General features: G+C 32.8%; 3 protein-coding genes and 1 long non-coding RNA gene across 9 annotated transcripts in view; 2 read left to right on the forward strand and 2 right to left on the reverse strand.

The window, feature by feature from the left end:
• Positions 1 to 756: 756 nt before the first annotated feature.
• On the reverse strand, positions 757 to 2,998 carry LOC122630059 (H/ACA ribonucleoprotein complex subunit 2-like protein). 3 transcript variants are annotated; one of them, XR_006327397.1, is made up of 5 exons: positions 2,777 to 2,899; positions 1,995 to 2,278; positions 1,841 to 1,913; positions 1,479 to 1,763; positions 757 to 1,388 (listed from the first exon to the last, which is right to left on the reverse strand). XR_006327397.1 is itself a non-coding variant. In XM_043814110.1 (4 exons), exons 2-4 carry the CDS (start codon positions 2,146 to 2,148, stop codon positions 1,532 to 1,534), a joined length of 459 nt encoding a protein of 152 aa, XP_043670045.1. In that variant the 5' UTR covers positions 2,149 to 2,278; positions 2,869 to 2,998; the 3' UTR covers positions 757 to 1,531. The 3 variants fall into 3 exon arrangements, 2 of the variants coding, with proteins under 2 accessions (XP_043670045.1, XP_043670043.1); XM_043814110.1 differs by having other exon boundaries at positions 757 to 1,763; positions 2,869 to 2,998; XM_043814108.1 differs by having other exon boundaries at positions 757 to 1,763.
• An 18-nt stretch (positions 2,999 to 3,016) lies between these two features.
• Positions 3,017 to 9,398, forward strand: LOC122630055 (poly [ADP-ribose] polymerase tankyrase). 2 transcript variants are annotated; one of them, XM_043814091.1, is made up of 12 exons: positions 3,017 to 3,209; positions 3,493 to 3,695; positions 3,775 to 4,100; positions 4,186 to 4,439; positions 4,546 to 4,879; positions 4,967 to 5,097; positions 5,172 to 5,400; positions 5,580 to 5,965; positions 6,169 to 6,621; positions 6,728 to 7,263; positions 7,374 to 7,723; positions 7,885 to 9,398. In XM_043814091.1, exons 1-12 carry the CDS (start codon positions 3,017 to 3,019, stop codon positions 8,123 to 8,125), a joined length of 3,636 nt encoding a protein of 1,211 aa, XP_043670026.1. In that variant the 3' UTR covers positions 8,126 to 9,398. The 2 variants fall into 2 exon arrangements, with proteins under 2 accessions (XP_043670026.1, XP_043670027.1); XM_043814092.1 differs by having other exon boundaries at positions 4,976 to 5,097.
• LOC122630061 lies at positions 4,123 to 5,172 on the reverse strand. The gene is made up of 2 exons (XR_006327398.1): positions 5,016 to 5,172; positions 4,123 to 4,409 (listed from the first exon to the last, which is right to left on the reverse strand). It is a non-coding gene; the product is annotated as an uncharacterized LOC122630061 (long non-coding RNA).
• A 3,641-nt stretch (positions 9,399 to 13,039) lies between the features above and the next one.
• The window catches only part of LOC122630057 (protein phosphatase 1 regulatory subunit 3B), a 43,669-nt gene continuing 42,155 nt past the window's right edge, over positions 13,040 to 14,553 (forward strand). Inside the window, exon 1 of one of the 3 annotated variants that reach the window (XM_043814104.1) lies at positions 13,040 to 13,230. The gene's annotated coding sequence lies outside the window, so the exon portion shown is untranslated. Of the gene's footprint in view, positions 13,231 to 13,433; positions 13,997 to 14,553 lie in introns of those variants that run through there. The other 2 variants (XM_043814105.1, XM_043814102.1) reach the window with 2 other exon arrangements.

Genomic DNA, 14,553 nt, shown 5'->3' on the forward strand with positions numbered 1-14,553 from the left:
ATTGACGTTTTTACAATCGATCATTATTATAGCTAGAAGTAAAAAGAAAAAAGAAAAAAAAGAACAAGACAAAAGAACAAAAAGTATAAGAGAATCGTTGAAAAGTCGAAAAGCGTCTCTAGCAAAGTATGAAAGATATAAATACGCAGTTGAAAATGTTTTTAGATAACCGATATCGACAATCTGTAATATATGTACCTTTTAAGTATCTTCAAATCACATTTTTTCTTTAAAGGCATCGCGAAATATCAGAAAGCTTTCCTTCGAAATTAACGGTAAAAGAAATTCACCACGATTGCAAACTGAAAGATAAAAAAAAAAAAGAAATACAAAGGTTGTCGCGACGAAAAAAATGACGATCGCGACGATAGGATTTTAAAAGAGCGCGAAATTTCAAACGGGTACCAATAGCACTGGTATTGGTACTTAAAAAGCACACGCAGCATGTTATATTAATTAATTCAGCTTATGTCCTGATCACAAGGATGAAAATAATCGTGTACAAAGATAATTAATCTTTTACTTAGTTAACAAAGAAAAAAAGAGGAAAAAGAGAAAGAAAAAAAAAATGGAGAAAAATACTCGTCAATGCGCGATTGAAACTTTGCAAAAAATGAGAAGAAACGCAATATCCTAAAATCCGTTCTAACCTTACTAATCGAGACGCTGGTCGTCTCTACGTTCTTCAAAACGCAAGGCGCTAAATGAAATAGAAAAAACAAAAAAAAAGATTAGTCTCGCAAAGAATATAATCCCTTTTATGGCACAATAATATTAATTATATTAATCATTCTATCATTTTTAATATTAACATTTTTTTCATACTCCACTTTGTGCCTAATTCACTTTCTTATACTATCAAAATGTGTCCTGGCTAATATAATGTTCTATTTACATACGTATATAAATAATCTCTACAGGACTGGCCTGTGATATCCTGAATACATTTAAGCATTAAGTATCCAAAGATTTTTCTGAATTATCCTAAATTATAATGTCAAAAATATACCAAAGAAATAGTACTTAACAACGATAAATGGAAGCTTAACTAGGCATATATACCTTCGTTTCTTAACAAGATTTAAATTATTTTCGAACGGAAGGATTATCATATCCATTAATTATTCACCAACGAAAAAGATTATGTCCGATATTTCTGTCGAAATTCTTAAAAAAGCTAAATATTATTTGCATTAGACGTAATCTTGTACGATCATACGTACCGTATTATAATTGTGAATGTGAGTGAGCAAAGCCATGGTCGAAAGTTGAAAGATATGTCATTTATGTCGGATAACAATTTCGTAATAAATCATATATGTTCACTATAACTTCTGTTTACAATTTTTTATATCAATACGATTCATATTTCTATTACATGTTATGTCCTGCAATGAAACCGTAACGAATTCGTATCATTTGGAGAAATGTCGTATTCTTTTACCAGTTTGAATTATTTATGATATTAAAAGGATAACCTATGTATTATATTTACAATGTCCTTGAAATTGGGTATTGCTTAATTTTATAATTATAAAGGCGCTGCCAATGTTTTCATTGTACTCGCTAATTCGTCATATAGATCCTTATATTCTGGATGTTCTTTGATAAGTACCATAAGGCTACCACGTTTTACCCCCATAGCGGTACCAATATCCAATCTAGAAGGAGTATAGCAGTACGGAATATCTTTATCCTCGCAGACGATTGGTAAATGACACATTATCTCTATTGGAAAAACATCCCCGGCAAAAACGACTAATCTAAAGAGGTTAAATTCACAAACGTTATGTATATCACATTAATAGAACTTATTGATAAATTGATAAATTTGTCTTACCCCTTTTCTCCTTTACGTATGTGTTTCTGCACGTCTTTTAATCCATTGCGAAGATACGTTCTATGTTTCGATGCTGTAATAAAACATTTCAAGTGTATCACAAAATTAGAAGTAATTCTTAGAAGAAGTTAATTTAAAGAAACATTAAAATTACCTTTTTTTATACATTTATAAATTTTCTTTGCCAATTTTCTCGATGCCATTGGCGTAGCAATAGAATTAACATATTTCAATTTGTCTTCGTAACTAAGTCCTCCTCCTTCTTGTAAACTTTCATCTACCTCCATTTTGCTAACCGATTCATTCATTATTTTGATAGAAATTTGTATAATTTTACGACTAATATCTTTAATATCGTTCTCTTGAACACGTGCTTTGTGCGTCTATCTGAACTATCCGATTGTAAGATATGAAAACTAATATCGACCGAAGCGACATCTGTGAAGAGAAATGAACAATGACGGTAAATTATTTATTTCTATCGGTATTCACACGTTACCTATTTATATTAATATTCTCTAATAAACGATTCAAAGATTACTTTAATTGAATATACTTATTACACCATTAATCTAACATTCAACAAAAAATAAAAGTCTTGTTATCGAATTATATATTGTTATTAACGATCTTTCAAAATCAGCTGTCCATCAGTGTTGCCAACTTTATCAATCATATCAAAAAAAAAAAAAAAAAGACCGCGTATATTTATTTGCCCTTAATCAACAAATAAATATATATATATATATACATAATATATCAATATTTACAAATAGTAAAATAACAGTTACAAGATCAAACGAATTCATTAATAAATCGATAAAATTATTGGTATCTAAGAGGAATGTAATATTCTTTGTGTTTGTTAGTACACTATATATATATATATGTGTCTGGTGTGTATATATATATATATATACCATACGAATAGCGTACCGTTGACAATGAGAATTTTGAAAAATGTCTTGCTTTGATCGAAGAAGAATGGTAGGAGAGTGATAATTAGCGCGTATCGGTTGTGTACATACACGGCGGCGCCACTGAACTCCAGTGTAGCAACTCATCTCATATTACGATCGTATCACGTCGTCGTGTCTCCGCTCGTGTCTCGTGAAAGCCTATCCTATCGTAAAATGCCTCCGAATTCGGATGATTGCGTGAAAATGGCGGAATAAAATGGCAGGACGTAGATCGACTTTAAGCAATGTCGAATCCTTATCGGGATCAGGGAATGCTGATCCTTTGAGAGAGTTATTCGAAGCTTGTAAAACTGGTGATCTTACGAGAGTTAAGGCGTTGGTTACACCAAAGACAGTCAATGCACGAGATACCGCTGGACGCAAGGCCACTCCACTGCACTTTGCAGCTGGTGAGCTCATATCGTGCACAGATGAATGATCCATTGTTTTTATAATCCCATTTTGTCAATAAATACATTTCCTAAGGGATAGATATCGTGGGACGATGTAGAAAAAAATTACTGACACGATATACCATTGAGGATTTTAATGCGATTTATAATAAAATAATCCTCTTTATCGTTTCCTTTTTTCTTTTTTTTTCTTTTTTTTTTTTTTTTCTTTTTTGATTTATCTTTTCGTTGTCTTTCTTGATAGTATAATCTCAATTCTTTCTTTGTCATTGTCGCCCAGGCTACGGCAGAATAGACGTAGTAGAATTTCTTCTCTCTGCCGGTGCATCGATTCAAGCAAGAGACGATGGAGGTTTACATCCACTCCATAACGCGTGTTCTTTTGGACATTCCGACGTCGTAAGATTGCTTCTGGAAGCAGGAGCTAATCCTAATACTAGGGATAATTGGAATTATACACCGTTACACGAAGCTGCCATTAAGGTACTTTTGAAATTAAGAAATCCTTCAAACGATGTAGAATAGTTATAAAATTGTTTAAATATATATTCTTCCTTCTAAGGGTAAGATAGACGTATGTATAGTGTTGTTGCAACATGGAGCCGACGCAAATATTAGAAACGCGGAAGGAAAGACCGCATTGGAATTGGCGGACGCTGCTACCAAGCCAGTTTTAACGGGAGAATATAGAAAAGACGAACTTTTAGAAGCTGCAAGATCAGGAAACGAAGAAAGATTGTTACAGCTTTTAAATCCACTTAATGTTAATTGTCACGCTAGCGACGGACGAAGATCTACACCTTTGCATTTAGCAGCCGGATATAACAGATCTAGAGTGGTACAAATTCTCCTTCAAAATGGTGCAGACGTACACGCAAAGGATAAAGGGTATGTAGAAAAACTGAAATAATTGTAGCTCTTAGTAAATTATATTTAGGAAGGAGACTTAGAACACGGAGACTTTATCCGACAGAGGTCTTGTCCCGCTGCACAACGCTTGCTCTTATGGACATTTCGAAGTAACGGAAGCACTTCTTAAACACGGAGCTGCTGTGAATGCTAGCGATTTATGGGCGTTTACTCCGCTGCATGAGGCCGCTAGTAAGTCCAGAGCAGAAGTGTGTTCTTTACTTTTAAGCGAAGGTGCAGATCCAACTCAATTAAATTGTCACAGCAAGAGCGCTATCGACGTCGCACCTACCGTAGAATTACAAGAAAGATTAGCATGTAAGTGTCGAATTGTTTATACGTTTAAAAATGACGTGCAATAATTTCTTTCTTTTTCTTTTTCTTTTCTTTCTTTTTTTTTTTTTTTTTTTTAATTTTATTTCAGACGAATATAAAGGCCATTGTTTATTGGATGCCTGCAGGCAGGCTGATCCAACTAAATTAAAAAAGTATTTGTCTCAGGATGTTGTCAATTTTAAACATCCATATACTGGAGATACGCCACTGCATTGCGCGGTTGCATCGCCTTATCCAAAACGAAAACAAATAATCGAAATTTTGATTAGAAAAAATGCTGCCATGAATGAGAAAAATAAAGACTTCCTTACGCCGCTTCATGTAGCTACCGATCATTCGCATTACGATGCAATGGATATATTACTTAGACATAACGCTAAAGTGAACGCATTAGACGGTTTAGGACAAACCGCGTTACACAGGTAATGTTAATCGTTAGAAAATGTTCAAAGTTAACAATCCGGAATAATACAAAGTTCGCCAAACTAAAAACGTATCCGTGTACTTAGGTGCGTTAGAGAGGACAATGTGCAAGCATGTAGAATATTGTTATCTTACAACATCGATCCTTCCATTGTATCTCTTCAAGGTTATACGGCGGCACAAGTTGCGGCGGAAAATGTTTTGAAAATATTACAAGGTAGAAATGAATTTGATCAACGCTCGTTATACTTGATTAAAATATGTCTAACTCTATACGTCTATATATTCAAGATCCGCCAAGTGGTACAGACGACGCAGAAGCACAGCTTTTAGAAGCGAGTAAATCCGGGGATTTGAATGCTGTAAAAAGAATTTTACAAACAAATCCACATGCCGTAAATTGTCGCGATTTAGATGGCCGTCACTCTACACCTCTGCATTTTGCAGCAGGTTTTAATAGAGTGCCCGTTGTCGAATACCTTTTGGCACATGGTGCGGATGTGCATGCCAAAGATAAAGGGTATATATATATGTGTGTGTGTGTGTGTATATATATATATATATATATATATATATATATATATATACATGTATACGCATCATCTTTTGACAGATTTAAGCATAATTTCATTTGACCTTGTTCAAAACGTAATCCTAAGCCAATGATCGTCGTAATTAACGTTTCATTTAATTTTATAGCGGATTGGTGCCCCTTCACAATGCTTGTTCTTATGGTCATTACGAAGTAATAGAATTATTAGTTAAACATGGCGCATCGGTAAATGTCGCAGATTTGTGGAAATTCACTCCCCTCCATGAAGCCGCGGCTAAAGGTAAATGCGAAATCGTTCGATTGTTATTAAGACACGGCGCAGATGCAACTAAAAAAAATAGAGACGGAGCAACTCCTCTTGATCTAGTAAGAGAAGGAGACCAAGATGTTGCAGATTTATTGTGTGGAAATAGTGCTCTTTTGGATGCCGCAAAGAAAGGGAATCTAGCTAGGGTGCAAAGGCTGGTTACGCAAGATAACATCAATTGCAGAGACACCCAAGGTCGGAACAGTACGCCTTTACATTTTGCTGGTACGTTTTAACAGTTTTTTTTGTGGACGTTTGTTTTTTCTTTTTCTTCTTTTTTTCTTTCTTCATTTCTTCTTTTTTTTCTCTTTATCTACAACAAATCAACGAGGAAGAAAATGGAGAAGAAGAAGAAAAAAAAAAAAAAAAGAAAAAGAAAAGAAGAGAAACCTCAATTGTAATATATTTGTTAAAACTTTGATATATAGCGGGTTATAACAACTTAGAAGTAGCAGAATTTTTGCTAGAAAGAGGAGCGGATGTAAACGCACAAGATAAGGGTGGCTTAATACCTTTACATAATGCTTCAAGCTATGGACATTTGGATATAGCGGCATTACTTATTAAATATAATACGATAGTAAATGCAACTGACAAATGGGGCTTTACACCACTCCACGAAGCTGCACAGAAAGGAAGAACGCAATTGTGTGCTCTTTTATTAGCACACGGTGCCGATCCTTTCCTTAAAAATCAAGAGGGACAAAGTCCAGTAGATTTAGCGAGTGCGGACGATGTACGTTGTTTGTTGCAAGATGCTATGGCTTCCCAGCAAGTAGTGCCGTCTGTACCATCGGTTAATAATGGCGTTGGTCTTGGGATTAACATTAATGGGAATGGTGGTAGTACTATTAATAGTAGACCACCTAGTATTGTTGCTGGTAATTAATACATACGTTATAACGTACAATTATTTTATTTAAAAATGAACGACTCTGTTGATATAATCTTTTCTTTCTCTACTTTTTTTTTTTTTTTTGTAATCAGTACCAGTAACTCCACCACCACCACTTACGCAAGAAACAGTTATCATGCCTTCCGGAGCTGCAATGACTTTATGTGTTCCGTTAGCCCGGCCATCGTCTTGTCTAAGTCCAATGCCACCATCCGACTCGAATTCTGAAAGAGAATCTAAAGATATGTGCAAAGAAAATAATAGTTCGAACATTACCACCGTAGCTGGCTTCCTTCAAAGTCTTGGATTAGAACATTTACTCGAATTATTTGAAAGGGAACGTATCACGTTGGATATATTGGCGGAAATGTGTCACGAAGATTTGAAACAAGTTGGCGTAACAGCTTATGGATATAGGCATAAACTTATTAAAGGCATGGAGAAATTATTAACCACTGCCACAGGAACACTATGGCAACCGTCCATTACTCCTGGAACATTGCTAGTTGATTTGTTGACCGAGGATAAAGAATTTTTGGCTGTGGAAGAGGAAATGCAAAGTACCATTAGACAACATAGGGATAACGGACATGCCGGTGGTATCTTTTCACGTTACAATATAGTCAGGGTATGTGTATTATAACAATCTTGATAAAATTATATTTTGTTGAGATATATCCAAAGGAAGGAAAAAAAAAATCCAATCGATTCTCTAAACGTTGTCGTTTGTATGATTAGATACAAAAGGTTCAGAATCGGAAATTGTGGGAGCGTTATGCTCATAGAAGACAAGAAGTAGCTGAAGAAGTTGGTGCGGCTGCTCCAGCATCACCTGGAACAGGTCCCAGGTCCACGCCAAGTTCTGCAGTACCACAAGCGAATGAAAGAATGTTGTTCCATGGTAGTCCTTTTATAAATGCTATTGTACAGAAAGGTTTCGACGAAAGGCACGCATATATCGGCGGTATGTTTGGTGCTGGAATCTATTTTGCAGAGCACAGTAGTAAAAGTAATCAATATGTATATGGTATATGCGGAGGTACCGGGTGTCCTTCTCATAAAGATAGAAGTTGTTACATCTGTCACAGGTTAATATTATTATTATTATTATTATTATTATTATTATTATTATTATTATTATTATTATTATTATTATTATTATTATTATTATTATTTGTGTAAAACAAACAAGAAAAGAATCCAATAGAAATAAGTAAAACATGATAGTTATTATTTTTATTTTGTTTAGGCATTTATTACTTTGTCGAGTTACCCTGGGTAAATCGTTCCTACAATTTTCTGCAATGAAGATGGCTCATGCACCACCTGGTCATCACAGTGTAATGGGTAGACCGTCCCAAGGTGGTTTGGCTTTCCCTGAATATGTTGTGTATAGAGGAGAACAAGCATATCCTGAATACTTAATAACATACCAAATTGCAAGACCTCAACAAGAAAGTGGTGGAAGTGAAAGTGTTGAGGAACGGTGATCAGAAGAGCCAGGCCCTGCAGCAAGATTACGAAGCTTATGTTGCTGCCAGAGACCAAGAACACACGGTACCTTGTCTTAGAACTGATTATGATTTTATACGCTATATTCGCTCATCAAATTTCTTTGATTGAATCAACAAATGTTATCCATGATAACGATAATCCAATTCATTATAAGAACTGACACAGGCATTTAATTTTCTCAGTATATTTTAATTATTATTATTTTATATATATATATATATATATATATATATATATGTATATGTGTGTATATATATATATATATATATATATATATATATATATATATATAAATTCACATGTGCATTGAGAATTTACATTAGAACAGATATTTTCCAACAGTATTATAATTAAAAATTTATTCCTTATTTATGTATGCATATCTTTATGGGGGTATTTTATTTTAGATTAAACGTTTCGATCGTGAAAAATATCTGAAATATTTGACAATACGATAAGTAAATTTCGAATAGAGTTTTTTAACTATATTTTTCTTTCTCGAATGGTGTGGTAATATGTGCATTAAAATAAACGAATATATTCAATATGCAATATCTTATATATGCAGAGTGAGACAACATAAATTACGATTTTTACACACACACACACATAATTATAAATATAATAAATGTGTTTATATATCTACTCGAAATCATACATGTATTAATTTTTTTCCTCGCAAAACAGTTTCTCTTAAAATTTTGCTACTTGATATTGAAACTGTAACTTGATATACTCTTTTGGAAAAATTATGAAAAAATTTCAGTTCCTCCATTTATATAAAATTAACTTATATAAAAATGTATTAAATATATACATATATATATATATATATATCTGTTCTTGTGTATATAGTTTCTCAGTTCACATTGTGAATTGTAAGTAAAATTCATTTCATTTAATTTTAGATATGAGAACTAAAAAATATTGTTTTTTTTTTCTCTCTCTTAGTATTATTATTTATTATATAATTTTTTTTTTTAACATACGCATTTAATTAGTTATCTAAAATCGTTGTTTAAGTATCATCGAAGTCCTTTTATAACGTACGTTTATTAAAGAAAATATGAATATTTGAAATTCTAATTGAAATAATTGATCGAGATGAGTTGCATCCTCTACTTTTACTAACACAACTTTGTAAATATATTAATCAATTTTATTCTATCCTTACAATCTTTGGAGAAAGGATGAAATAAATAAATTTGTAAGATGTAAGAGAAAGAGAAGCGTCTTAAAGAAGAAGAAGAAGAAGAAAAAAAAAAAAAAGAAAGAAAAAAAAACAGAAAAAGAGAGACATTATAATCCTAGTAATGGAATTGAGATACTTATATGTCAATATAATTCTATTTCATAAAACACATGAAATGAATCTATTTATTGTTTTGTATAAGATTCGACTGTCTATTGCGAATAATGTAGATTTATTTTAAAAGTAATTAATTGTTTATAGTTACAAAATTCCACTTTACAATGTGTGATACCAATAATACGAGGATTGACGATTAATGAATCGGGTTGTGATCGCGAAGCTTGCTTCTTTGTGTGTTCAATACGATTTGAAATTCCCGCCACTGAAAACTTCCTCTGATCTCACACACAACACATTGAAAGTTTATTCGTGTGTAATACCATTACTACTATTACTATACTACTACTACTACTCCACACTACTACTATTACTACTACTACTCTACTACACTACTCTACTACTACTACTACTACTACTACTACTACTCCTGTACATATTTAAGAAGCGTCTGAAAACTGGTGAAAGTCTCTATAGGTATATATAAACATCATATAAAATAAAAATAAAAATAAAAAGTGCAGTTCCATTGTATATGCATAAAGAGAATAAGTGTGCGTGCGCGTACACGTGTACACACATGTATTACACGTTGAGCAACAAACACGTTTTGTTGCAATTATGTCCACCTTTGATAGCTTCCTCTTTAGGTGACGGTGATATTTGTATTATCTTTATAAATGTATAGCATATATATATATATATATATATATATATATATATATATATATTATTTTGCCAAATGCGCGATAAAGCCGATCCAGTAAATCCAATTTTTGTTGAAATATTTTATTTGTAAATCTCGACTGATTTAAATTAAGCCAAGCAAACATCGAAAATGCCTATGTACAATCATTTTTGCCTAATAATTTCTTTTTAAGATTATAAGCAAAAAAAGAGAAAAATAAGTTTTCTCTTTCTCTTCATGGATTTTCTTTCTCCAGAAACGCAATAATATTGATCTCGATGTTATCGTAATGATGACCAAAAAAAAATAAAAAAGATAAAGCGGAAACTTTGGAATATTTCATATATCTTTGATTCTAACTCTTACGAATTTTATATAAAATAAGACAAATTTATTGTGGAAATAAAAGAAAAGAAAAGAAAAGAAAAGAAGAAAAAAACAAAAAAAAAAAAGAAAATCCACGAGGAACAAAATTTTCTAAGTTATGTGATAAAGATCAACGTTAATTAACAAAATCTATGATAAAAAAAAGAAATAATTGTGTAGATTTCTTTCTTTGCTCAAAGTGCTCACCTTTGACACACAGACACACAAACAAATTATATTCTGTAATGAAATAATAATACCTGTGACACTTCTGATTTCACAATGAATGAAAATAGTTTAGAGATAATTTTATATATTATTATAATAATTTCCTTATTCGTGATATATATTAAATTTTTTTTTTTTAAATTCAAAGAGAACTTTGAGAGATAAAACGACACATCTTACGATTGCTTTAGCTGTTAATATTTATATATAAAATAATTTGTCAAAAATTAATCAAAAACTTACAAATGATGTTTCTGTTGAATCAGATAATAAATATATTTACTCTCATGAGATAGTTAAAAATAAGAAACGTTCAAAAGAATATATTTAAAATCTGTATAAAAGATAAGATTAATTTTAGGACTGGTCAGAAATAGAAAATATAAATTTTCTTGATCAACGTGTGTTCATATATATTCTTAATGAATGTAGGAGGATATTTGTATTCGATCGAAACAACAAAATATCATCGTTATCAATAATTAAGACAGACAATAGTCGAAACGAATATTCGCACGATATTCCATCGATAAACATTTTCATCGTTTCTTATAAACGCCATGTTACTTGGCAATCGTTAAAATTGTTAAGAGTAGGCCATCGCCTACGCAATTGAACACACATTTTTGCAGTCCATTTCCTGTCTGTAAATATATTCTCGTTAATAGTTTTATCTATAACTAAGATTCCATCGATTTTTTATTCCTTTAAAGAGGAATATTCGAATCGAATAAATCATCGAATTTAAGAAAAAAATTTGATTGTCATGGAAGAGGAATATCGATATCGCGTTTAATCAATAATATCGTATCGATGAATTTGTTATTATCCAACGAAGCATGACTTTTGTAAATACTCCGACGACGAGACGTATAAATAACGTCGTTAGTTTCATATTCCTGCGTCGTATCGCTTCGAAATTTATGCAAAATATGTACAACGATATTTATCTAATTACGAATTAAACCTTATCGGGGTGTTCGATAAAGGAAAAAAAAAAAAAAAAAAAAAAAAAAAGAAAGAAAAAAAAAGAAAGAAATACCACAACTCGTTATATCGACACATCCGATACGATACGAAATACTTAATAAATACTGCGCCATTAAATTCTGTTCAATAAGATTGGCCGTTTGAAATTTACATGCGTTGCATTTGATAATAATATTTTCTTTGATTATATAAAATTTATAGACTCTCTTTTTAAATAGATTATAACATTTTGTAAGAAAATTCAAAAGGAATCGCGAACTTTGATAATGGTCGCCGAACCGGATTGACTTTTGCAAGAGGATCGGACTGGCTCTAGTTGAGAAAAGTATATGCAAAGCCGGTACTTGACTGGCAGTGCAGTATATGTCCATACAATAATATATATACATACATACACGCACACTATATATCTTACCTATGTATTCTGTAAATACCGGATTATCGGTATGTCGTTCATGAAAAGAAAAGAAAAAAGAAAGAAAGAAAGAAAATGCTATGACATTGTACAGAAAATAATCTTCTTGTTACATTACATCAGGAATAATATTAATTGTATTTTGGATTGGTAAACGTTTATAATCAAATTTAAACTGCGTACACAAAATATATGATGCAAGTATGACCGACATATTAAAAGTAACGAGATAAGGGCGCACGTAATTGATATCCGACGACGGACTCACGCAATATGCATTTCTCGTTGGAACTTCTTCGCACCATGTGTTTATAGTATTACTAGAGGAATACGAGTTACTTAACACGGGACATACATACATACATACATACATACATACATATATATATTTATTTATTTACATATATATATTTTTTAATAGTCATCGTAAATATACGTTTGAAAAATAAATGGCGCGCGAATTTCGAAGCGTATTAGCCGGCAAAAAGAGACGGACGAACGAACAGACAGATAGACGGGACAGACAAACAAATTCAAAGGAAAATAACGCAACGTAAAAAATATATAGAGATGAAGCAACATTGTAAAAAAGCACATTTCGTTCGTTCCTTTTGAATAGTTTAGATCAGGTACGTTTGCCGGTCGTCAGCCATACTCTCGGAATCAATTCTGTTGCCAGCAGCAGAGCGAAGTTGCAAGAATGCGAGCACGTGGACGAGCGAGGTATACGATTGGCCGATGTACTACAATCACGTGAAACTCACGAGCTTGCCGGGTGGAGCATGCGCACTACCCACGCCGGCTCGGTCGCGCGCCGGTTTTAATGGCGGGGTGAGTGGCAGGTGGTGGGGGAAAGCTCGCGACCGGTAGGTGGTCAGTGGTGGGAGAAGGATCGTCGAGGTAGCGTGGGGAGATCAACGCGTTTCGTGTGTCAGACGTGAAGCGAACGTGGAGGTGGTCGCATCGAGCGGACTAAGCGTATTTTATTACGGTCGCGCGTATATATACACATACATACACATAACCGACACGAAAGTAACGAGATAACCGATAATACGCATCTACAAACGTAACAATTTTCGAGGTACGAGATTTTACTCGTGATGTTGAGCCCGTACCAAACGATAAACGTCGACGTCCTATCCGTTTTCTTCGTCGTCGTCGACACGTGAGATTCGTACGACGACGAGGAAACGAATTTGAACAATTTAACGATCGGTTAGATATATAATATCCGATTCAATATTTTTCAATCAATCATACTTAATATTTCTCTCATCTTCGAAGACGCGAGGAAGGGAAGAGAAAAATAAAAGGAAAAGGAAGATTTTCCAAGTAATAATACGAAAGTGTAATCGCACGTAGAGAGAATTATTCTATCGGAGATACGATACGTACATACGTACATACATACATACATACATACATACATACATATATATATATATATTTATCTTCAAAGATGAAATTAATAAATTCGAATGAGAGAATTGTCGTCGTGTCGTAATTCCACGAAACATACTCCAACGAAATTTTAATAACATTGTCGACGTGTTGTCCGCTGGGCCAAAGCTTTCGGAAAACAAATTTCGGGCAAGCGTAAGAATTAACGCGCTATAGTTCGTCGTGAGTGCGTGAGAGAGAGAGAGAGAGAGAGAGAGAGAGAGAGAGAAAGACAGAGAGAAAGAGAAAGAGAGTGGAGCATAGACACGTTCTACTACCGGGAGAAGATATCGGAAACAGACGAGAGATATATATATATATATACACACACATATATATATATATATTTTCCTTTCCATTCAACGGCACCTTTGGCTACACCGGTCTTGCTCGACGTAAAGAAATACGTAAGTAATCTCAAAGGAATTTTCTAAGTATTTTCTAACGCATGTAAGGGTTAAAAGGGAGTAGAACAATAGACGAGCAAACGTTTCAGAATCGTTCGTATTCCGAAAGGGTGGTACTTGTTCGTTCTTAACCCTCTTTTTCTTAACCACCGATCGAACGTCTTGCGTAACACACGAGTTATATTACGTGTCGTATTTTTCGAATGTTCTCTCTTTTTTTTCTGGCTTTATTTATTTATTTATTTATTTATTTATTATTACTTAATATGTAGAACTTTTAACAGATTCTTTTATTATTATTATTATTATTATTATTATTATTATTATTATTGTTTTCAGGAATTTTCGTAATAAATGTCATCATAACCAATAATTATTTTGATACTATTAATTATTCATATTTAATAATCGATTATAATTATATAATATCGTATAGAATTTATCCGGTTTAACTATATATTTTCTTCTGATCTTTTTTTTTTTTTTCTTCTTTTCTTTCTTTTCCTTTCTATTATATATGTATTATATATGTGTACACGTATATATGTTGTACCTCG

Source organism: Vespula pensylvanica, chromosome 6, assembly GCF_014466175.1.
Source record: "Vespula pensylvanica isolate Volc-1 chromosome 6, ASM1446617v1, whole genome shotgun sequence".
NCBI classification, from domain to species: Eukaryota; Metazoa; Arthropoda; class Insecta; order Hymenoptera; family Vespidae; genus Vespula; species Vespula pensylvanica.